The sequence below is a fragment of the Cucurbita maxima genome, unplaced genomic scaffold (assembly GCF_002738345.1).
Source record: "Cucurbita maxima cultivar Rimu unplaced genomic scaffold, Cmax_1.0 Cma_Scf00018, whole genome shotgun sequence".
In the NCBI taxonomy this organism is placed as follows: Eukaryota; Viridiplantae; Streptophyta; class Magnoliopsida; order Cucurbitales; family Cucurbitaceae; genus Cucurbita; species Cucurbita maxima.
The window spans coordinates 1,623,922-1,645,978 of record NW_019272034.1 but is presented as its reverse complement, the minus strand read 5'-3'; the positions used below and the strand labels follow the sequence as shown (position 1 = coordinate 1,645,978).

The window sequence follows — 22,057 nt, the reverse complement described above, 5'->3', positions numbered from 1 at the left end:
TTTTATTTTTGTCCCACTTTTTCATTAATAATAATTATCTCTCATCGCTTCCATGCGCGTTTTTTAAAATTAATTGAAGTAATTAATTTAATTTATGAGCAATTTTTTTCCTAAAAAAATTGAGATTTTATTCATATTATCTTTTAAATGAGTGATTTACATAATTGATGTGTAATTAATAAAAAAGGTTAGTTTAAAAGGTGGAAATTAATACTCACTTAAATTCATATAATGGATAAAGATTTGGGTAGGTTCCATTTTTTAACTTCAGACAGACATATATCTTTAACGTGTCTAGAGATAGGTTTCAAAATGGAATATTTCATACCCCAGGTCTCATAATTTTAAAACATGTCCTAGGATCATACGTCCTCGCTGGCACATCATCCGGTGTTAGGCTCCGATGCAATTTGTAACCAACCTCTCTAAACCCACTACTAATAAATATTGTCCGTTTTAGCCTATTGCATATTGCCGTCAGCCTCACGATTTTAAACGCAACTGCTTGGGAGTAGTATTCACACCCTTATGTTTTGTTTCCCTCTTCAACGGGTATGGGATCTCAAATAGTGTCCTGTCCTGCAGAATGCAACAAAATCCTGTATTCTTACCATTTCAATATCATGCAAAGAACAGTAATTCCACTAGTTCCTTTGAGTTCTTATCAGTAATTCCACTAGTTCCTTTGAGTTCTTATCTGACGATGATCGGTCTGATCCCAATATCCTACCTTCCAAACAATCAATCAAGCAGCACTAGCCGCCATTCCATAGATGACATAAAGCTCTTATACAGCCTCTAATAGGAGCCCTAATAGGAAGACTAAACTATCAAAGGTTTGGTTTCTCGGTACTGTGCTTATTCTATAGATGACATAGAGCTCTTACATAGCCCCTAATAGGAAGACTGAACTATCAAAGGTTTGGTTTCCCAGTACAGTGCTTTCATTTTTCACTTTTATCTGATCTCATACAACTTCAATTGAGGCTTTTTAATCCGTGCTTGATCCTACAATCACCGACTCGAAATGGGCTCCCGAAACAAGAGAGACTAAATCGAAGTATCAGTCTGTTTTTCCAGAGTTATGAATATGGAAATATACACATACATGAAGAAAGGTATCTTTTATAAGAGAAATGTTGAAGAACCAAACTTCAAACGCCATCGTTTCAAAGAAAAGGTTTCCCATTGCAAAACATGTTACAGTGAAACAAATAAAGGGTGGTCACTTTTATTAGAAGCTTACTTGAAGGCGTTCCAGACATCTGGTCTAACAAGAGAAGCCCCTGGAAGACACCTATGATATTTATAAAGGAAATAATTAAGAAAAATAATGAAGAAAATCTCACTTTTTAGCCAGCAATGAACTGCATTGTGCCATGATCTTTGATGCCCTTGTAATGGCATCAGTCATGTAGAAGTTTGCTATGGTGCTGCCAAAATCAACCATTTCCATCTTCTCGGTGCTTTCGGGCTTAATCGAAGCAGAAAACGTAGCTGCCTCTCTTTCGTCTACCTGCAAGAGGTTTGGGGCCACGGTCTTTATCCGGGACCTTATCGCTCTGAGGGAATCGTATGGCAATCGCAGACCAGCAACCTCGGAGAGAGCACGAATGATCTTCCAATCTTCTCGTGCATCGCCAACTGTTGGTACTGCAGGCAATGTTTGTTGGGCGCAACCTTCGGTGTTTTCGTAGGTTCCTTCCTTTTCGCTGAAAGCTGCTGCAGGGAGAATTACATTAGCTCGATAGACGCCCTTGTCGCCGTGGTGTCCTTGGTAAACCACAAAAGCATCCTTTGGGACCTTCTCGAAGTCCACATCATCGGCTCCCATCAAATACAAAAACTTAGCAGACTCGACGCTATTTATTGATTCTGGCACAAGTCCGAGGTCGAGAGCTGCAGCTTGGGAAGCATTCAAAAGCAATACATTGTAACCATTCCAATCAGGTCTGACCACATTATTTTGTTTGGCAATGTTTTCAACTACAGAAAAGATTGCATCTTTGTCCTTTCTTTCAAATAGTCCAGCACCAACAATGATCGCTGGATTTTTGGCGTTTTTGAGGATCGAGCAGAAGGGATGGCAACCCTCGGCTATGTCAACAAGCGCCTGAGGTCCAGACCCGAGGTGCTGATGATCATAGTTGAAATCTGTCGGCAGGCCAACATAACCGACTTTAGCGTGAGTTGCTCTTACAGTCTTTCGGATTCTTGCATTCACCATAGCAGCTTCAACCCTCGGCTGGCAGAGTTTAGTTTGAAATAGTAAGGGGCAAAAAATGATAATAGAACATATAAGAACACAAATCCATCACGATCTCATCGGACTATAATCCACAAGCGTTTATACGAGATCTAAGCGCATCATAAGTCATACTGAGAATGAAAACTGACGAACGGAATTTATTGAAATGGTCAGAAATATATTAAGAGTAAGCTCAGGAGATCAGAAGAAGACTAATGTGATTCCTATTGACACTGAAAGAAGAGAGAATGAAATAGAAGTACCTGAGTGCCAATCAAAAGAAAGACATCTGCCTTCTCAAGACCAGCAATACCGCTATTCATGATATACCCGGAACGCAGGTCCGCGTTCGGTTGTGGTCCGTTTCCTTCACACCATACATTATTGGATCCCAACCTATTTAAGAGATCTTTCAAAGCAATCATGGACTCTGCATCAGACAGTTTACCAGCAATTCCGACGATTTCCTCGGGTTTAACCTGATGGGCAGCTTCAGCAACCACAGCAAGGGCATCGCGCCAGCTGACAGCCTTAAAGCGTCCATCAGCACCACGAATCATTGGGTCATTCAATCTCTGTCTCTTGAGACCGTCGTAACAAAAGCGAGTCTTGTCTGATATCCATTCTTCATTAATATCCTGGAAATGGTAAAGGTGATCAAGTCAAGCTGCCCCTTGTTCCTTCAATACGAATGATGAATCTACCGAGTTTTATAGGTCAAAGCTTCGACGAAGTTTGTACGATGAAAAATTGTCAAAATTCGTACACTCAGTAACTTATTGGGAGTAATCATTTAAAACATGCTATGAATGTGGTTCGACTTTCTAACGAATATTGAAATCCAACATAACAGATGTACACATCATTTCAGAAGCAATTCTTTAAAATAACTAAGTAGACACGAGAGATCTCAAAACGTACCTCATTTAATCGAGGCACAATACGCATAACCTCAGGACCTCGACTATCGATACGAATGTTGGATCCAACTGCATCAGTAACATCAATGCTCTCGGTACCCTTCAATTCCCAATTCCTGGCTTTAAAAGCAAAAGGTTTTGACGTCAATGCACCCACGGGACAAATATCAATGACATTCCCTGATAGCTCACTAGTCATTAGCTTTTCAACATAAGTCCCAATTTCTTCACCGCTACCACGACCTAACATGCCAAGATCCTGAACCCCAGCAACCTCTGTAGCAAATCTTACACACCTGCAGGATAATCGATATCCTTCAGATTAGATATTTTAGTATAGATAAAAAGGTTAGACAAATTACAGAATAAAGCCGAACAACTAGAGCAGCATTTGATAAACATTAATGTATAAGGCCTCCACCAAACAATGAAAACCGAAAAACAAATCATTACAATCTTAACCGAAATAATAGTCCGTATCCTACATGCCTACAAAAACGTTTCGCAAAACCAAGGTACGAATTTCATATCAGATCGAGCATTGCTGATCCAATCCTTGATCTCACTAACAAGTTCATAATTCCAACGTCGGTGTTCAAATTTTAAAAGCCATAGAAACTTTGTAAGTTAGGACTATAGAACGGTTTTCCTTTAAATCAAACAATTTCCCTCCAAAGACTACAAAACCTCACCTGGTACACTGAATGCATCGTGTCATTACAGTTTTCACAAGCGGGCCGAGATTCTTGTCGACCACTGATCTCTTCACATCAGTAAACCGACCACGATCAGACCCAAATGCCATAGACTGATCCTGAAGATCACATTCTCCACCTTGATCACAAATTGGACAATCCAATGGATGATTCATCAACAAGAATTCCATCACGCCTTCTCGAGCCTTTTTCGCCAGTGGCGTATCAGTCTTAATTTTCATTCCTAGGAAGCAGATATATTCAGATAAATTACTTCCTCATTCATCACTCAAGATTATACTCAATAAACCATATAATGATTCAAAAACTAAATTTGGCTTCAATGGATGAAACAGGGTATCCTGCACAGAAGCACTGAATCATCTATACAACAAAACACATAAGAAAACCATATCCACAGGCAAATCAATCCCTTATCAATTTACATAGTGCAAATCTAAGAAAACCAAAATCAAGAGCCAATTAATCCATATCCTATCGTAGAGATCCAAAAACATCCACAAATAGCTATCCAAACCGGTTTAGGAAAAGAAAAATTACCGGGAAGAGCAGGCATAGCGCAAGAAGCAACGGGTTTGGGGGATTTCTCGACCTCAACAAGGCACATACGGCAATTTCCAGCGATCGAGAGCCGACTATGATAACAAAATCTAGGAATGTCGACCCCAGCAATCTCACAGGCCTGAAGAACCGTCATACCCTTGGGGATTTTGACAGGGTACCCATCAACGAAGACCTCGATGGCGTCCTCCGGAGATGAAAAATGGACGCGGGCGCCACCAACGGGGGCCCGAGGAGGAGGAGGCGGGGCAGGATCGACCTGGGCCTGGGCGGCGGAGGCGGTATCAGCGTTGTGAAGCTCAGTGGTGGAGACAATGGGTCGGAAATGAACGAGATTTCTAGGGTTTTGGGAGCTGAGGAGCCTGGAAGAAGGCCTGACAACTCTGGAAGCGAGGGATCCCAACCCCATGATCGGCAATCGAACTCAGACGGCGGCCTGATTGGTCTGCAAATAACCCTTTTGATATGTTATTTGGAAGAAGAGGCGCCAATGAGAAGTGCATATACGATCACAGTACACAAGCGAGTTTTGGGATCTCAGCTAAAGATCAAAACTTTACAATACAAACCAGTTCAGAGCTTTGCGTTGGTTACGAAAATTTATTAATATTTGGACATATAATCACTAAATAAAAATTTTCTATTTTTATGTGTTTTATCCATCATTTAATTTAGTCAAAACATGATATTACTACAAAATTTTCCATTTTTGAAGCCATTTTATCCATTGGTTTAATACCCGTTCGGTATATGCATCGTCTTGACGAATTAAAAGTAAATCAAAAAAATTTCAACAATAATTATTTTAAAAGCTCGACGTTAACTTGAACATAATTTAATGGTTAAGACTGTTCAAGAACAAAAACTCAAATTGTCGATCTTTTTACTGATTTTAGAATTGCTCGAGTAATTTGAAGTGTCAAAAGAAAATAAGAACTATATTAGCCACAAATGAAATTCGTAAAAATATAACAATTTGTTGTATTTGATCTTCTTGAACTAACCAAATATCATACAAAAAGCTGTAACTTAAACCAATGCTCATAAGTAACCATGTCAATGAGAAAGGCATTGGAGCTGCCACACCACAGTAGTATATCAATAGTCATCACCTCTGGAAATCACTTCTTTGCAGGTTGGCCTTAGTAAAATGGTATGCTCAAACTGAGAAACGTAGCTGCCCTTCGAGTCGCACAACGGAGGATAGGCCTGAGAAAAGAACCGAATTATCGACTGACATGTCGCTACAGATATACATATATATAAACACGGTTCTTGCTAAAAGCACTCCCAAACTCACCAGCAGCAATCAAAATCGACATCAAAGTCACAACGAACTAAAACATGGTGCACTAACAGAAGGGAAACCAGACAAACTCCGAGCTAAGTCATACATATTCATCTCTTAATAATATATCAAAGATATCGAGCCAATGGGTATAAGAGGAGCACCTGAACGATCCCGGAATCACACAAATTCTTCAATCCCATTAGATATTTCGTCTCGCCCAGGCGATCCAGATAGCGTTTGCAGAATGCCAATGTTGAGAAGTTCTTATTAATGGTGGCCAATAATTGCTTAGCTCTTGGCAACCTCAGTGGAATATGGCCAATGTCAAAGTTCTTCATGTAATGGCTACATTCAAGATCTTCTCTAACGTATCCTTTCCCAGGATAAAACGCAGATGAACTGCTCTATCGACAAGGGCAACCCGTAATAAATAGCAATAACTTCCGAGCTGCATACTTTCTTACCCGTCGATCCAAACGTTTCGATAGCAAAGAATTCCCCCTCTTCCATTTTGGTTTGCTCCCCTCCTTTCACAATGGGAACGGATTTACCAGCATGAATCTGGTAACGACCAATGCTATGTCCATTCAAGTTTCGAATGCTTTTAACTGAAAAGACAAAGTATCGTTCATTAAAATCTATTTTACAAAGAAAGAAAAAGAAGCTTATTCTACTAAAAAAAAAAGTTGGAAAATAATAAAACTTTTGTGAAATATGATCTTCCGGGAGGGTAAAAACATTGTTAGCATCGCTATAATAAAGAATAGGCGAGTTGAGATGAGATGTAACAGCCCAAGCCCACCCTTTATAGATATTGTCCTCAAGGTTTTAAAACGCGTTGGGTAGGGAGAGGTTTTCACAACCTTATAAGGAATGCTTCGTTCCCTTCTCTAATCGATGTGGGATCTCATAGTCCACCCCCCTTGGAGGCCCAACGTCCTTGCTAGCACACCACTTGGTGTCTGACTCTGATACCATTTGTAACAATCCAAGCCCGCCACTAGCCGATATTGTCCTCTTTGGGTTTTCCCTTCTGGACTTCCCTCAAGGTTTTAAAGCGCGTCTGGTAGGGAGAGGTTTTCACAACCTTATAAGGAATGTTTCATTCTCCTTTACAACCGATGTGAGATCCACATGAGAACTCCGAGCTATAGCCTAATTTTCAAAAGATAACGAATGACTTCTGCTTTGATAACAAATGAAATACTCGTACCTTGAAACACCGTTCCGTTAATTTCAACCTCATACGACTCCATAACCTCCTGGATTGCAGCACCAATGTCACATAGCCGTACATCGATTCCAGACTCCTAAAGAAATAAAAGATAGTTAATTGTACAGGCTCAAGAAACCATTAAATTCATTCGGAATATATATAAATAAAATTCTAGTGATTTGTAGTGCAAAATTTAAGAGAACAAACAAATTATTGAAAACATGGAATAAACATATTCTATCGAACTTTTTCACAAATGGATTGATATTCTTTGTTATTTACTTGATATATACATGACTTTCCCTCAAAGTTTTTAAAACGTGTCTGCTAAGAGAGATTTCCACACCCTTATATAGATTGTTTCGTTCTCCTCCCACCCGTTGTGGAATCTCACAATCCACCTCCTTCGGGACCCAGCGTTCTTGCTGGCACTCGTTCTCTTCTCCAATCGAGGTGGGACCACCCAATCCACCCACTTTGGGGCCCAACGTCCTTGCTGGCACATCACCTCGTCTCCACCCCCATTGAGGCTCAGCCTCTTCACCAGCACATCGCCTAGTGTCTGGCTTTGATACCATTTGCAACAGTTCAAGCCCACCGCTAGCAGATATTATCCTCTTCGGGTTTTCCCTTTTGGTCTTCCCCTCCAGGTTTTTAAAACGCGTCTGCTAGGGAGAGGTTTTTACACCTTTATAAAGATTGCTTCGTTCTCCTCTACAACCGATGTGAGATCTCACAATACAATTTATTCAACCACTACAGATACTTGTAATTTCATAAGATGAACAGCATCGACGCAGAGTAATCAAAATATTATAGTGACCGCCAGCAGACAGGATAATTAACAATACCTTGATGCCAGTGTTAGTTGCCTCACGCGAGGCTTCAAGCAGAGGATCAAACATAGGATTGAATGCAACAGTAATTGCACAATCAACTATGCATCCTGCACTCACCAATAAACCAGTTTCAGTTTCAGTTATATGATATTTAACCGCCCAGTCGCCCCGTCCACCGCTAGCAGATATTGTCCTCTTTGGACTTTCTCTTCTAGGCTTCCCCTCAAGATTTTAAAACGCGTTTTTTGTAACAACCCAAGCCCACCGCTAGCAAATATTGTCCTCTTTGGACTTTCCCTTTCGAGCTTCCCTCGACGAGCCAAAGTGGACAATATCTGCCAGCGGTGGATTTGGGTTTTTCCTTTCAGGCTTTCCCTCAACGGGCTAAAACGGACAATATCTACTAGCGGTGGGCTTAGGTTTTTACGATCCATATAATACAAAAAGACTGAAACAAAAATTATATATATACCATCAATATGCGTTCCAAAATCCAATTTCATTACATCATCGTAGTTAAGAACAGTCTTATCTCCAGTATTAGGAGTCCAATGAGCAGCAACCCTAAAAGAATTAGAAGCCTAATCTATCAACAAATACTGAAGAACTATACACACACACATATTTGAAGCTACTTCTTTAATATTTTACCAGTTCAAAGAGCATCCTGTAGGAAATGCTATGCCTGCTTGCAAGCCATTCTCAGATATGAGCTTCCTAACTGTGTTCTCTAATGTTTCACACAAGTCAGTCATCAACATCCCTGGCTTTAGTATGCTTTTTATGTATCTTCTTACCTAATAGCAATGAGAAGAAAAAAAACGTTAGGTAATTCATACTAACAGCAATCTCATTAATCCACACGATACGCAACATAACCATGAATATAATCATGTTACATTACCTGACGATGAACTTCAGCTGCTCGGCGAACAGAATTATAGATTGGCTTTTCAAGGCGCTCCAACTCCCTCTTCTCTTCAGATGTAGTCCTCCATAGGTTACTAAGCAGAGAACAAAGAGCCATGTATGATATAGACTTCTAGACTTATGGAACATTTGCATGATCAATATTGGATATTTAAGTAGTTTATCGGCCTAATAGGCGAGATCAACTCCGTAAGATATTCTCTCGAGACTGTCTCTATCTTAATTTTTAATCATTGCTTTACTTATTTTTTCAATCATTGTTTGATTTCGTTATCTAAATAAAATTGGGTGATAGTACTCCGGTTAATTAAGTGAGTTTAAAAGATCAACCATGTGGACGATACTATGTCCTCAAATCCTCACAATATTAAAACTTGACTCGTACACTTACAATAATGCAAAAATTAGACAACAACAAGTACATATGTAAATCTCCTTTCCAGTACCTTGCTGTGTTTTTCCATTTACTTTGAAAGACAATTTGAGATCTCACATCAGTGGGAGAGAAGAACGAAGCATTCTTTATAAGGGTGTGGAAACCTCTCCCTAGTAGACGCGTTTTAAAAATCTTGAGGGGAAGCCCCAAAGAGAACAATATTTGCTAGCGGTGGGCTTAAGGCATTACAAATGGTATCAGAGCCAAACATGGGCGATGTGCCAACAAGGAGGCTAAGCCCCGAAGGGGGTGGACATGAGTGGTGTGCTAGCAAGGACGTTGGGCCCCGTAGGGGGTAGATTAGGGGTCTCACATTGATTGGAGAAGGGAACGAGTGCCAGCGAGGATGCTGGGCCCCGAAGAGGGGCAGATTGTGAGATCCCACATCGGTTGGGGAAGAGAAAGAAACATTCTTTATATGGGCGTGGAAACATCTCTCTAGCAGAAGCGTTTTATTAACCTTGAGGGGAAGCTCGAAAGGAAAAGTCCAAAGAAGACAATATCTGCTAGCGGTGGGCTTGTGTTGTTACATATACCGTGTTTAATATGTTATTCTTGATTTCTCAATTCAATCCAAAACAACATATGTTTTGAACCATAATATTAGACAAGAAAACTATTACAATGCAGCATTAAAATCAAGACTTTTACTCACTCATCCTTGTACCGTTGAATTTCACCCTCTGGAAAATCCCCGGACGGGAAAAGATCAACGACGGGAATAGACGGTGGATCCGTCTGTTGAGATGTCTCTTTCTTTTTCCTATTCATGTAAAAAAAATAATATATATCAAACTTAAAGACAGCCTTGCAATATCCATCAACACCCCAACCTAGGGGAAAGCATACACAAACAAGAAACAATGTACTAAAAATAAAGAGTTCTCACTTGCTTTTATTTTTCTTCTTCTTTTTCTTTGTTCCTTCTGCAAAATGAAGGATAAATATCAGCCAATTGCAAGCATCAGTAAACCATCAATAAACTGGAAGTAGATACAACCACCAGTTATATCAAATTTAATAATCATTTGACAGGGTACAAAGTTAAGGTTTACGTTGCGATGAGAATTACAAGCATCGGTAAACCCTCAAAGTTTTTAAAACGCGTCTACAAGGGAGAGGTTTCCACACCCTTATAAAGGATGTTTCGTTCTCCTCCCCAACCGATGTGGAATCTCACAATTCACCCCCCTTCGGGGCCAAACGTCCTCGTTGGCACTCATTCCTCCCTCCAATCGATGTGGGAGCCCTCAATTCACCCCCCTTCGGGGCCCAGCGTTCTTGTTGCATACCGTCTTCCACACACTTATAAAGAATGTTTCGTTCTCCTCCCCAACCAATATGGGATCTCACAATCCACCTCCCTTGGGGGCCCAGTGTCCTCGTTGGCACTCATTCCTCTCTCCAATTGATGTAAGACCCCTCAATTCACCCTCTTCGGAGCCCAACGTCAATGCTGGCGCACCGCCTCGTGTCCACCCCCTTCAGAGCTCAGCCTCCTCGTTGGCACATCACTTGATGTATGGCTCTGATACCATTTGTAACGGCTCAAACCCACCGCTAGCAGATATTGTCTTATTTGAGCTTTCCCTTTCGAACTTCCCCTCAAAGTTTGTAAAACACGTCTGCTAGGGAGAGGTTTCAACCTTTATAATGGATGTTTTGTTCTCCTCCCCAACCGATGTGGGATCACGCAACGATAATCTCTAAACTCTACACTCTTAAATTAATTAACTACAATAACAATCATTCTAAATCTATTTAAGAAAAACAGATACAACGTCATATATTTTATCTTACCATCAAAGCCCCATTAGTATACACAACCAAAGGATGTGAAAACTTTAATCTTCCTTCAAGAATTTCTATTATAACTATTCAGAAGCATAAGAAACCTTGACCCACGATCATCTTTCACAAGGCAAAACAATTCACCTTTCAAATCATCTTCATCCTTTTGCGATGTGGAAGCAAGTTCAACAGAATCTTGTTCATTCCCATTACTGGGTCCTGAGGCCCCATCTTCAGGGACACGAATTTCACTGTGATTTTCATCAGCCATGATTGAAAAACCCTCCTCGGCGGCGCTTACTATAACAAAACAGAAGAACAAAAAAGTAAAGCGTAATGTAAATCAAACAAAACAGAGGGAAACGAGTGAGCAAATTATGGAATGATTCTCCAAAAGCTGAACTAAGAAGAACAGGAAAATTGTAAATGGAAGAACCCTGTGATCAAGACTTACTAACAGTACACTGAGAAGAGAAGACTTGAAGGTCTGTGGGCTCTTTGAAGAAATTGAGTATCAACCAAGATTTGCCCTGTTTTGCGATTGAAACTGGCCGACCCTTTGGTTATGAGCGAGAGATTAATGGAAGTGCGAAATGAAAAAGGTCACTCGCAGGGTTTCCTTTGCCATTCCTCGCCGTTTGTGTAATTTTAGAGATATTTTCCTTTATTTTCAACCAAAAAATATAAAATAAATAAAAAAAAAAAATTAAAAAAATCAATTTTTATAGTACCAATTTTGGTAAGTCTTCACATTTAAACCCTAAATATTAAAAAATATATATTATTAAATTAATTTTATCTTAAAAATATCCTTAAACTAAAAAATTCCCTTAAATTAAAAATAAAAATCAAAACGAATTCTAAACTAAATCGTTTAATTTTGAATTGAAACCGTTAATATTTTATTTCATTTTGTTTCAAAATATCTTTAAACTTTCAAAATTGTTTGACAAAGTTTTAAAAAGTGGATGATACTCTTAATTTAGAAAAATAAAATAAAAAATACTTTAAAACATTTTTAAATACTTAAAAACTTTAAAAACTTTAAAAACATTCTTTAATTTAAAAAAAAAATTAAAAAAATATTTTTATAGTTACTACCCTGTTTAAAAAATATTTATGAATTTCCAAAAATAACGTTAAAAAGTTCGAAGATAATCTATAAAGTGTTGATAGACGGTTTTTATTTATATATTAACGATAATAAATTTTTTGAATTTTTGTCTCTAATAAACTTTTTTTTTTTTTTCTCAAGGTATTAATGAAAGCTAGCTGGCTTGAGTTTTTTTGTATAAGCCCCAACAAGGCCCATTAAAATTAGGATTGACATGAGTGTTGTGTAATACACACATATATAGCCCACAAAGACGACCTTTCAAGCTTTTCGGGTCAAATTTGGAATGAGTTTAGAAGCCAAATATGAGAAGGAATAGCCAGTGAAACGAGATCTTATGTATGTCTAGACCTGAGTTAACCCAGAGTGAAGACATCAATATATTTTCTTCAGGTCGAAGGTTCAAACCATCCCCTTTATTCGAAAGTGTGAGGGAGTCCATTGAAGGTAACATATTGGAAGAGAGAGAGAGATAAAGATTAAATTAAATGCGAATGAGACAATAGGGGTCGATGACTTTGGTGAAGGACAACATCAACACCTCTAATGGGTCAGTCCCCATAATGAGGCACGATGTGAAAGCTCACTCCAGCCACCCACCACCCTTAGCTACCTGAAAAAAAACACCACTAATTGCTCGATTCTCTAACTCTAATGAAATTGAACTAAACATAACTAACTCAATTAGGTCAAGCTCAGCTCAAACTAAGAGTGTGAAAACTTTTTATTAGAAGAAAGCTTTTTGCTAATAGGCCAAAGCAGATAATCTTTGTTACCGGTGAACTTGAGCTGTTACACGTAACTTATAAAGTTTTTCTTTATAGGAATCTAGCTCGACCCAAATAAATTGATAACCTAATTAAAATTGTAACGACGGAGACTCACCGCTACCAGATATTGTACTTTTTGGGTTTCTCCGAAGGCTTTAAAACTAGGGAGAGGTTTCCACACTTCTATAAATAGGTGTTTCATTATTCTCCTCAACGAATCTAGGACATCACAAAAACGGAACGAGTTAGATTGAGTCAGTTAGAATTTTCAAATTACCGAGTCTTTTGACCCTTCCTATTAAATTGAAGAGTGAGTTTTAGGGTTATTTTTTTATAAAAGAAAGGGTAGGTTTGTGGGTTATGGGGTAGGGTGCCCCCACTAAAGGCACCCACGCTCTCTTCTTCATCTCTCTCTCTTTCCAATGCAAAAGGCTTAAATTTTTGTGGTTCAATCATAAAGCAATCGATTACAAAATCATTTCTTCATCTTTCACATCACACTCTGTTCCCTTCTGCTCCATTTGCATTTACTATTCTCTCTTTTCGAACAATGGGCCTTCTCTCTCTCTCTCTTGTCAACTTCATGCCAAGCCTTTTCCATTAAAATATAAATAAATAAATTTGAAACGTTCGTGGTTAAATGTGACATCTGAGTAAAGGACGAATGCATAAATCAACCGATATCATATCTGAATAAGAATTATCCTAGAGATAGAACAACTAAACACGGTTTAAAAGAATTGATCCTTTTCGGTGACCCAATCACTGAAAAAGTAAACTGTAACGACCCAGACATACCGCTAGCAAATATTGTCCTCTTTAAGATTTCCCTTTCGGGCTTCCCTTCAAGGCTTTAAAACGCCTGCTAGGAGAAGGTTTCCACACTCTTAAGGTCACAATTCATACTTCCCATCCCCAACCAATGTGGGACATCACAATCCCCCTTGGAGCCTAGCGACCTCGTTGACACTCTTTCCTTTCTCCAATCAATGTGGGACTCCACCAAATCCACCCCCTTTGGGGCCAGCGTCCTTACTGGCACACAGCCTCATGTCTACCCCCTTCGGGGAATAGCGAGAAGGCTAGCACATTGTCCGGTGTCTGACTCTGATACCATTTGGAACGCCCCAGATATTGTCCTCTTTGGGCTTTCCCCTCAAGGTTTTAAAACGTGTCTGGTAGGGGAAGGTTTCCACCCCCTTAATAGAGGGTCTTTTGTTCTCCTTCCCAACCAATGTGGACATCACATAATCAGACCATGTTGTAAGCAATAGCACGAAAATGTTTAGATCAACCAGATTCCAAATCCTAACATGGGTCGTTACATTAACATTGACTTCTCTTAAAAGCCATAGGCTTTTTACATATAATAAACACAAAATCTCACACTTATTGTAACAACCCAAGTCCACCACTACTAGATATTGTACGCTTTAACTCGTTATATATCAGTCAGCCTCACAATTTTAAAACGCATATGCTAGGGAGAAATTACGATATGGAATCCTACACATAAATTACACAAATTTAAACTTCTCGATCTCGAACGTAACGTATAGAGACTTACTAAAACTACAAAATAAACATAGTTTAGGGTAAAAATCGATTCAATATATCGAACCGAGCAGAAATTGAATTTTCCCAAAAAAAAAAACAAAAAAAAAAAACAAAACAAAGTAGTTATTACCATGGTCCTAGATTAATTGTTTTTTTTTTTATTATTTATTTTATTTTAATGGAATGGTCCTAAAGGATAAAAATGGACAAAACTTTATGAGAATTAATTTAAATTTCTTGTCAGTTTAATTCTCCCAATGAATTAAATATCATCAATCATTAAGTAATGGGCAAACATATGCGTATTGTCCATTTAATTCGCATAAATAAATAAATAAATTCATGCAGAATTTTCTTTTTTCCTTTTAAATTAATTAAATTAATAAATATTAAATAATTTTTTTCCCCCGAAATTTAATTTCTGTCGGTTTGTGCAGCTCTGTACACAGCCCCACACTGCATGGTTTCTTATTACATTTCTCTGCAAAATCCGACACTAAAAGATGTCTTTGGACATACTGAGATTTTCGAAAGGTCATTAATTAAGGCCTTTGTTATTGATAGTGTCCCAAAATTTCTTATCTTTACGACCAATCGATCGAGGTCGACAATAATTGAGATTGTCGGATGAAAGTTCCATATCAGCTAATTTAGAGAATGATCATAGATTTATAATGAATTAATACTCTCTCCATTGGCCGGAGACTTTTTAAGGAAGTCCAAAGTAAAGTCATGGGAGCTTATTGCTCAAAGTGAACAATATCGTATCATTGTAGAGAATAGTGTTCATCTAACATGATATCAGAGTCATACCCTAAACTTAGTCATGTCAATAGAATCCGAAGGCATAGTAAAAAATGACAAACTCCAAAAGAAAAAGAGTCGAGCCTCGATTAAGGGGAGGCGTACGTTGTTCGAGGGAGTTGTTGGATAAAAGTCTCACATCGGCTAATTTAGGGAATGATCATGGAAGTTAGCTCGTATAGACTGAATTAAGTTTTGTACTTTTAGTGTCTCGACGCTATAATGTTAACACCCTTTTCTGGCTCAAACCTGTGGTGGAAAAATTTATGGTATTTGTATTCGACCTTGATACTACGTATCGTATGCTTACCACGAGTGGATCAAGTTATATATATATCTTTACCTTTTGAACGATATTATGTTATATCTCGAGAAAGAGAAACCCTAACGATTTGAAATTTTCTTTTAGAACTTACAGTATGAACTTTAAGACGAGACCAATAATTTACTTCCCACGTTCATAACTGATAACACCACAATAGAAAGAGATAAGAAAGAATATGAAAATCACTTTTTGTAAAGAGGGGTTTGCTTAGATGTAGGGTTCTTTTTCTTCTGTTTTTAAAGAAAGCATTGAATGAGGAAACATGACAAGAGACCAAACAGAAGCAGAGAATCAGAACAAGGACTTTCCCATGATGTTTTGTTTTTGGTCTTGGAATCAAGAAAGATGACTTACTCCTTTCTCTATTTGTTGGTTCAAAAACAAAAGAGAATAATTGTGAGATCACGAAATATTCTTTACAAGAGTGTGAAAACTTCTTCAATTGGCGGTGTTGGCATTTTGACCCTTAATCTCAAATTAATTAAGTGATGTTTTTGATGATAACAAACCTACCTTTAATTATTATCCATTATCAGTCTTTTGAATTGTTTACGGTATAAGATTAGGAATAACGATTTCAACCCGTTTTTCAATCACTCAAATCAGAGCTAAAACTGACTATATCTGCTAGTGGTAGACTTGAGTTGTTATAATAATCGAACCATCAAAAAACCTATCGAGACTTAAAACCTTTTAATAAAATTAATCGTTCGTTTAATGTAAGATTTTGTATTTTACCTTGAAGTTTGAGGTCTTATTTGGCTATATCAAGAAAATTGGCTTAAAATGACATGTTTTCAAATTGTAACATGTTTGGTCCTTCCAACATGTTTTGTTCTTCGATAAAAACTATCCCCACCAACCAATACGAGTCATTCTCGCATGTTTTGTCCTCACTCACGTACATTCTAGAAAGATACACCTTGTTGGTATAGATAATAACTTTCGTTTCCTCTCAGCCTTTCTTCGTCATCCTATTTTCAGATCACTCTTATTCAAATATGATATCGATTCATTCATATATCTATCTTTTACTCGAGTGTCAAAATAATATTTTAAGAAATAAAATAAAATAAAAAAGTTAGATATATTGAGGTAGACAGGTATTGGAGAGCTTGAATGAATGAATGCAGCTGGTTTGACCCCACAAATGAAAGAGAGTCAAATGGTGGGGGCATAATCTAAGAAGACTTTCATTCTCCAATATATTCTTTGAGAAGTATTACTCAGAGGAATATGTATAAAATATTGTCATTACTTTATACTTTTATCATATGCTACTCTCACGGCATCTCTCCATCAACCCATATGCATATTCCATTCATATCTTAATTATTGGAGGGTATTTTTGTCATTTCATGTTTCTTTAGGTACATATATTTCAAGTTTCTTAAAGTATTGTTTTTTTTTTCCTTTGAAAAGATTGATTGATTTGACCTATTTTGGAGTTTGCTTCCATTGAATTAGGGTTTAGTTCAAATATGCTTTCGTTTTGAGTATTATATTTAATCGGTTTTTCGATGCTCATATCAACTGTGACGGTTGCATGTTTTTATTCATAGCAATACAATTACACCATGTTTTGAATATCGCTCTATAATACCCTAGATGAGCGTGTCTTCGACATGTTCAAGAAAAAAAGAGACTAATTTTAAAATCAATTGATATTACATGTAAACTAAAACATGGGCAAACAAGAGACAACCTGACAAACTGAGAGAGGAGAGAATAAACGGACTCTTCAAGAACTACTGAAGACACTTTAGTAGAAACCTGTAGGATGACTAGAGGAGCTGTTGGATCTTGCTCAGTGCTGCAATAGATGAATTAATTTCTCCATTTTCTCGGGGCGGGCAGGGGTTAATTACAAGTGGGCATGAACTATAACCAAACAAAGAAAAGTGAGTCAACCATGAATTTCTGAACCATAAAGGGAACCACCCTGTAAAGTCAAGAGCTTCACGGTTGTAAGAGCTCACCCAGGTCAAGGGTCTCCGAGAATAATATTCTATTAATTAATATAAATAAAAAGAAAAAGGAAATAAATAAATAAGTGTGAAACTTCACAATCAATCAGCTGCATATATAGGTTAATGGGTAAGGAAGGCAATAGTACATATACATATAAGTTAGGACACTGCAAAGGGCCCCCTACCCTATTACCCTCTTGAAGAAGGAATACCTTTTGCTGCCCCAAACCCTAAACAAATGCAATGGACTAAACCTTTTCCCAACGTCCTTCGTATGAATAAATGTGGGTATTGAGTATTAGGTTTTCACATACACAAGAAAAGTTGGAACTCTGAATGATCTGAATCCCTATTAAAGTTGTTAAAGGAGGTGGTTGTGATTTGTCACTCTCACACATCTTTGTTATATGAATGCCTTTAATTTCTTTACGATCCGTTCATTCATGTCTCGACTACGTAAAATATACCAGCTCGAACCTTTCAACTATCGAGAGCGTTTTTAATGACCCGTTTTATAATTTCTTGTAAGTTTTTTACTAAGAGATTGAAATGAGAAAGGATATTTTTTTGAACTTGTTAGTGGTACCCTATGATACCTTGAACCGAGATCACATTTGAATGAGAGCAACCTATACCCACAAAGTACACATTCCTTTTTGGTAGCTAAATCATAGGAACTTAATGGCTAAACATGCTCCTTCTAAGAATTTTTCTGGGATGCATGTGAGTAAGGACAAAATATGCTGGGAAGACTCGTGTTGGTCTGTGGAGATAGTCTTCACTTTTAGAAGGAGTAGGTAACGTGATCATATCATAAAGGAATGTCAGGCCATCACGTGTTGAATTTTGATTTCGAATCTTGAACATGGGTTGTTACATACCCATTTGAAAAACAACGAAAAGTGGTCAATGACATCCCTTTTCGATCAAGTTGACCTATATATATATATATTATTTGTAAAGAAATTATTGATGGGTAATAATAAAATTTGAATTTTAATGCTTCATATTTGTCACATTCATAAGTTTTTGAGAAATTAAAGAGTTTACTAAGTTTTTATCAAAAAATTAATGGAACCTTTGAGTAAAAGAAAAGAAAAGTAAAACTTTAGTTCTTATTCTATTTATGATGTTAAAGATGTCAAACTTCTTTCAATCTTAATGTGACATTAAATTTTATAAAACATCGCCCAGCCCAGATTAAATGATGTTGTCCAAAAAAAATGGACAATATCTGTTAGCAGTGGTTCTAGACTATTACAAAAGGTATCAGAGCCAGACATCGGACGATGACCTCTCCAATAGGAGAGGATCATGAGATCCCACATTAGTTGAAAAGAGGGACGAATCATTTCTTATAAAGATGTGAAAACTTCTCTCTAATAGACGCGTTTTTAAAGCATGAGATTGACAACGATATGTAACGAGCTAAAACAGACATTATTTATTAACAGTGAACTCGGACTATTACAATAAAGATTAGAGTTATTGCTACCCAACCGAAGAAGAGAGAATTTTATAAGCTGAGGAAAGAGAGCATGCATTTAAAGATGGGTGAATCCCCAATAAGAAGCTTTGATGATCATGTGTACATATACACATGACAGTATTTAAGCCTAGGGTTTTGAAAGGGTCAAACCATAAAGACCATATAATAAAATAAAATAAAATATGATATTTTATACAATATGATTTATTTATATTCATATATATATATATTTGCATGCCAGATAAGGATTGCTGAAAGATTAGAGAAGGAATATCTAGGAGAATGTAATGGAAAAGCATATAATAAAAAATAATGATAATAATAATACACTAAGATCTAGAAGCTTCGTAAACGACATGTCGAATTTATTAAGGGAAGCAAACAAAAACACCTTTGTGGTCTGCAATCTAATCAAGGTCAATGCCTTCTGGCTCCTTTTTCGTATGATTTTTTTAATTAAAAAATAATGCAATTTTTTACTAAATTGATAATAAAAAAAGATATTAATTTAAATTAAAAATTAAAGAATCCTTCACGGTTAAGAAATATATGTTCCGTTAAAAGATTTTTTACTCTCTCCCATTTAAATGGTTAATGGTAAAGGTAACGTGCAGACTTGAGCCAATCACCAGACTCTGAGGTTTTTTCGAGCCACGTTCTCTTGCTATTATTTCCTTGACAAACAGGGAATGAACTCGATCCATTATCCAATTTGAAGGGAATCGTTCGTGTTATAAATCGTTAGGCTATGTAAATTTTAAGTAGCTCAACCGCCCCTTAACCCAGTTCAATAAAATTATAAATTAATTTTTTATTACCGTAAATGGAGAGAAAATTAATTTTAGAATAATTATGGTTCAATTGCTCTCATAGTACAAATTAAACAAAGAGTATTTATTTATAATATTGAATATGGAAATAAATATAAATTTCGTCCTTTATAGGAAATGGAAATTACAAATTTATTTATTTATTTAAAAAAGAAAATAATAATAATAATGTGTGAGAGAGAAAAAGAGATGCGAAGAGGGTGGGGAAAAGTATTCACACGTGATGCTGTCTTTCTCTCTCGGAACATTTTTTATCCCGCCCTCTCCGGCCTTCTCAATAAATAAATTATTATTTTTTAATTTACTTAAACAAATTATTTAATTTTGTTATTAAAAAATATTTAATTTTCCAGACATGAATCTCGGCCTGAGTATAATATTTTGTTTGTTAACCAGTTGAATTATATTCAAGTTGATTAAATAATAATTATATTTCTATTTAATATATCTTTTTGATTTTTTAATTTGTGGGTGAGTGATTCGAACTCGAACCTCTTGATTCAGACTAAATATTTTATGTGAGTTGAAGTTATCTTGTTATGACATGATTCGAACTTAAAATGCTGTTGATTTGAACTTAAAACCTCTCTCTAATAAATATGCGTTTTTAAATTGTGAGGCTAACGAAGATACGTAGGTTAAAACAAACAATATCTACTCACAATAAACTTAAACAGTTATAAATAACATCAGAGTCAAGAACGGTGTGCCAAAGACCCTGGACCCTTGAAGAGGTGGATTGTGAGATCTCACGTTAGTAGGTACCTACTAGATGCATTTTAAAACTGTGAGTCTGACATGTAACGCCAAAGCCGACAATATCGGACACAAATTTTTTCTCAAGACAGATACAGAGAAAACACTTCCATTGGAATCTTTGACTAAAAATATAAAATTTTGAATTTTTTTAATTTTTTATCTCTCTATTTTGACTAGAGAGAGAATAGAAATAGAGTAAGAGGAGAGAGAAGGTTGTGCCATTCCTTCTTTCTTCTTCCTTCTTCCTTCTTCTTCATTGTCATTTTCTGATATAAGCTCTTGAGAGAAACACCATAATACTCAAACCCCAAATCTCTCAAATTTTCTCTCTCTAACTCCACTTTCTCTCTCCTCACTTTCTCTCTCCTAACTTCTCTCTCTACACACCATTTTCTCTTGATTTGGCTTTCTGGGTCGGATTTTTTCAAGTTTTTATGTGTTTTCCCATCTGGGTTTCATCATTAAACAACAAAAATCCCATCTTTCCCTTCCCCCATGAACACTTTCTTAAGCAACTAGAAGAAGAACAGCAAGAACAGCAAGAACAAGGAGATGCCCTTGGAAGGGGTTTTTATTGAACCTTCTTCAACCCCACTTCCTGATCTCTCTCTTCAAATCAGCCCTCCAAATGCTTCTTCCTCCTCCTCCTCTTCCTCCTCCTCTAATTCTTCTTCAATTAAAACCCTCACCCATGGATTCCATCAAACAAATTTTGATCTTTTGAGTAATTCCGATAACCCTCGTGCCCAGACCGACCTCTCTCTCGGTACCAACAACGATCTTCCCGGCCGTGCACCGCTACCCCCACCACTCCACCATCTTCGCGGGGTTTCGGGGTTCGACGTATCGGACCGGTTGCGACCGATCAAAGGGATTCCCGTGTATCACAATCGCCCGTTTCCATTTTTGGCTGTGGATCAGAAAGATCATCGTTATCATCATCATCATCTTCATCATCAGAACCACCATCAATTTTCATCCTTCTACCCAAATCACCCGAACCCGAATGGAGTTCTTCAAACGGGTTATCGAAATTCCGCTGCGAGGTTCAACAATGGGGCGGTTTCGGTTGAAGGAATTAAATCTTTGCATAGTAATAGTAATGCAGCTTCTTCTTCTTCTGATGTTTGTTCTCATGGGATGATGATGAGATCCAGATTCTTGCAGAAGCTTCCTCCTAAAAGAAGCATGAGAGCTCCTAGAATGAGATGGACTACCTCCTTACATGCTCGTTTCGTTCACGCCGTCGAACATCTCGGCGGCCACGAAAGTAAACAACAAACCCTTTTTCTCTTCCGATCTCTGTCTCTAATATTCGAGTATTTTTTTATTTTGATTCGTTCCTATTGTTTAATTTCACCAATTCGATCCATCGTAAGAGGGTATGATTAAGAACATCGTCGTAGAAACACTCGAACATTAGAAACTAAAACATCTAAACATTAATTTATCAGAAAAATGTGTTTTTTTTTTTTTTTTTTTTTTTTTAGG

The 22,057-nt window shown here is 37.2% G+C and overlaps 3 protein-coding genes across 4 annotated transcripts in view; 1 reads left to right on the top strand and 2 right to left on the bottom strand.

The window, feature by feature from the left end:
- Positions 1–1,167: 1,167 nt before the first annotated feature.
- On the bottom strand, positions 1,168–5,033 carry LOC111492937 (NADH dehydrogenase [ubiquinone] iron-sulfur protein 1, mitochondrial-like). The gene is made up of 5 exons (XM_023142462.1): positions 4,425–5,033; positions 3,861–4,107; positions 3,170–3,464; positions 2,512–2,886; positions 1,168–2,245 (listed from the first exon to the last, which is right to left on the bottom strand). The coding sequence occupies exons 1-5, from the start codon at positions 4,852–4,854 to the stop codon at positions 1,346–1,348; spliced, it is 2,247 nt and encodes a 748-aa protein (XP_022998230.1). The 5' UTR covers positions 4,855–5,033; the 3' UTR covers positions 1,168–1,345.
- A 322-nt stretch (positions 5,034–5,355) lies between these two features.
- LOC111492940 (methionine aminopeptidase 2B-like) lies at positions 5,356–11,592 on the bottom strand. Its single transcript, XM_023142478.1, has 12 exons — positions 11,403–11,592; positions 11,093–11,248; positions 10,047–10,083; positions 9,813–9,920; positions 8,696–8,795; positions 8,443–8,588; positions 8,264–8,355; positions 7,804–7,898; positions 6,950–7,046; positions 6,201–6,344; positions 5,898–6,115; positions 5,356–5,654 (listed from the first exon to the last, which is right to left on the bottom strand). Exons 2-12 carry the CDS (start codon positions 11,217–11,219, stop codon positions 5,544–5,546), a joined length of 1,275 nt encoding a protein of 424 aa, XP_022998246.1. The 5' UTR covers positions 11,220–11,248; positions 11,403–11,592; the 3' UTR covers positions 5,356–5,543.
- Positions 11,593–20,787: 9,195 nt separating this feature from the next.
- LOC111492942 (transcription repressor KAN1-like) overlaps positions 20,788–22,057 on the top strand; it is a 3,882-nt gene continuing 2,612 nt past the window's right edge. The window contains exon 1 of one of the 2 annotated variants that reach the window (XM_023142481.1): positions 20,788–21,836. In XM_023142481.1, coding sequence (XP_022998249.1) covers positions 21,119–21,836 — 718 coding nt within the window. In that variant the 5' untranslated portion in view covers positions 20,788–21,118. The remainder of the gene's footprint in view (positions 21,837–22,057) is intronic. The other variant, XM_023142480.1, reaches the window with a different exon arrangement.

Excerpts from the sequence above, each read along its gene's own strand:
- LOC111492937 (XM_023142462.1), bottom strand. The coding sequence starts at position 4,854 with ATGGGGTTGGGATCCCTCGCTTCCAGAGTTGTCAGGCCTTCTTCCAGG. Across the intron at positions 4,108-4,424 it reads CGCTATGCCTGCTCTTCCCG|GAATGAAAATTAAGACTGAT; the intron begins GTAATTTTTCTT and ends TCTGCTTCCTAG. Across the intron at positions 2,246-2,511 it reads TTCTTTTGATTGGCACTCAG|CCGAGGGTTGAAGCTGCTAT; the intron begins GTACTTCTATTT and ends AAACTCTGCCAG.
- LOC111492940 (XM_023142478.1), bottom strand. The coding sequence starts at position 11,219 with ATGGCTGATGAAAATCACAGTGAAATTCGTGTCCCTGAAGATGGGGCC. Across the intron at positions 8,796-9,812 it reads ATTCAACGGTACAAGGATGA|TAACCTATGGAGGACTACAT; the intron begins GTGAGTAAAAGT and ends TTCTCTGCTTAG. Across the intron at positions 7,047-7,803 it reads CAACTAACACTGGCATCAAG|GAGTCTGGAATCGATGTACG; the intron begins GTATTGTTAATT and ends TTATTTCTTTAG.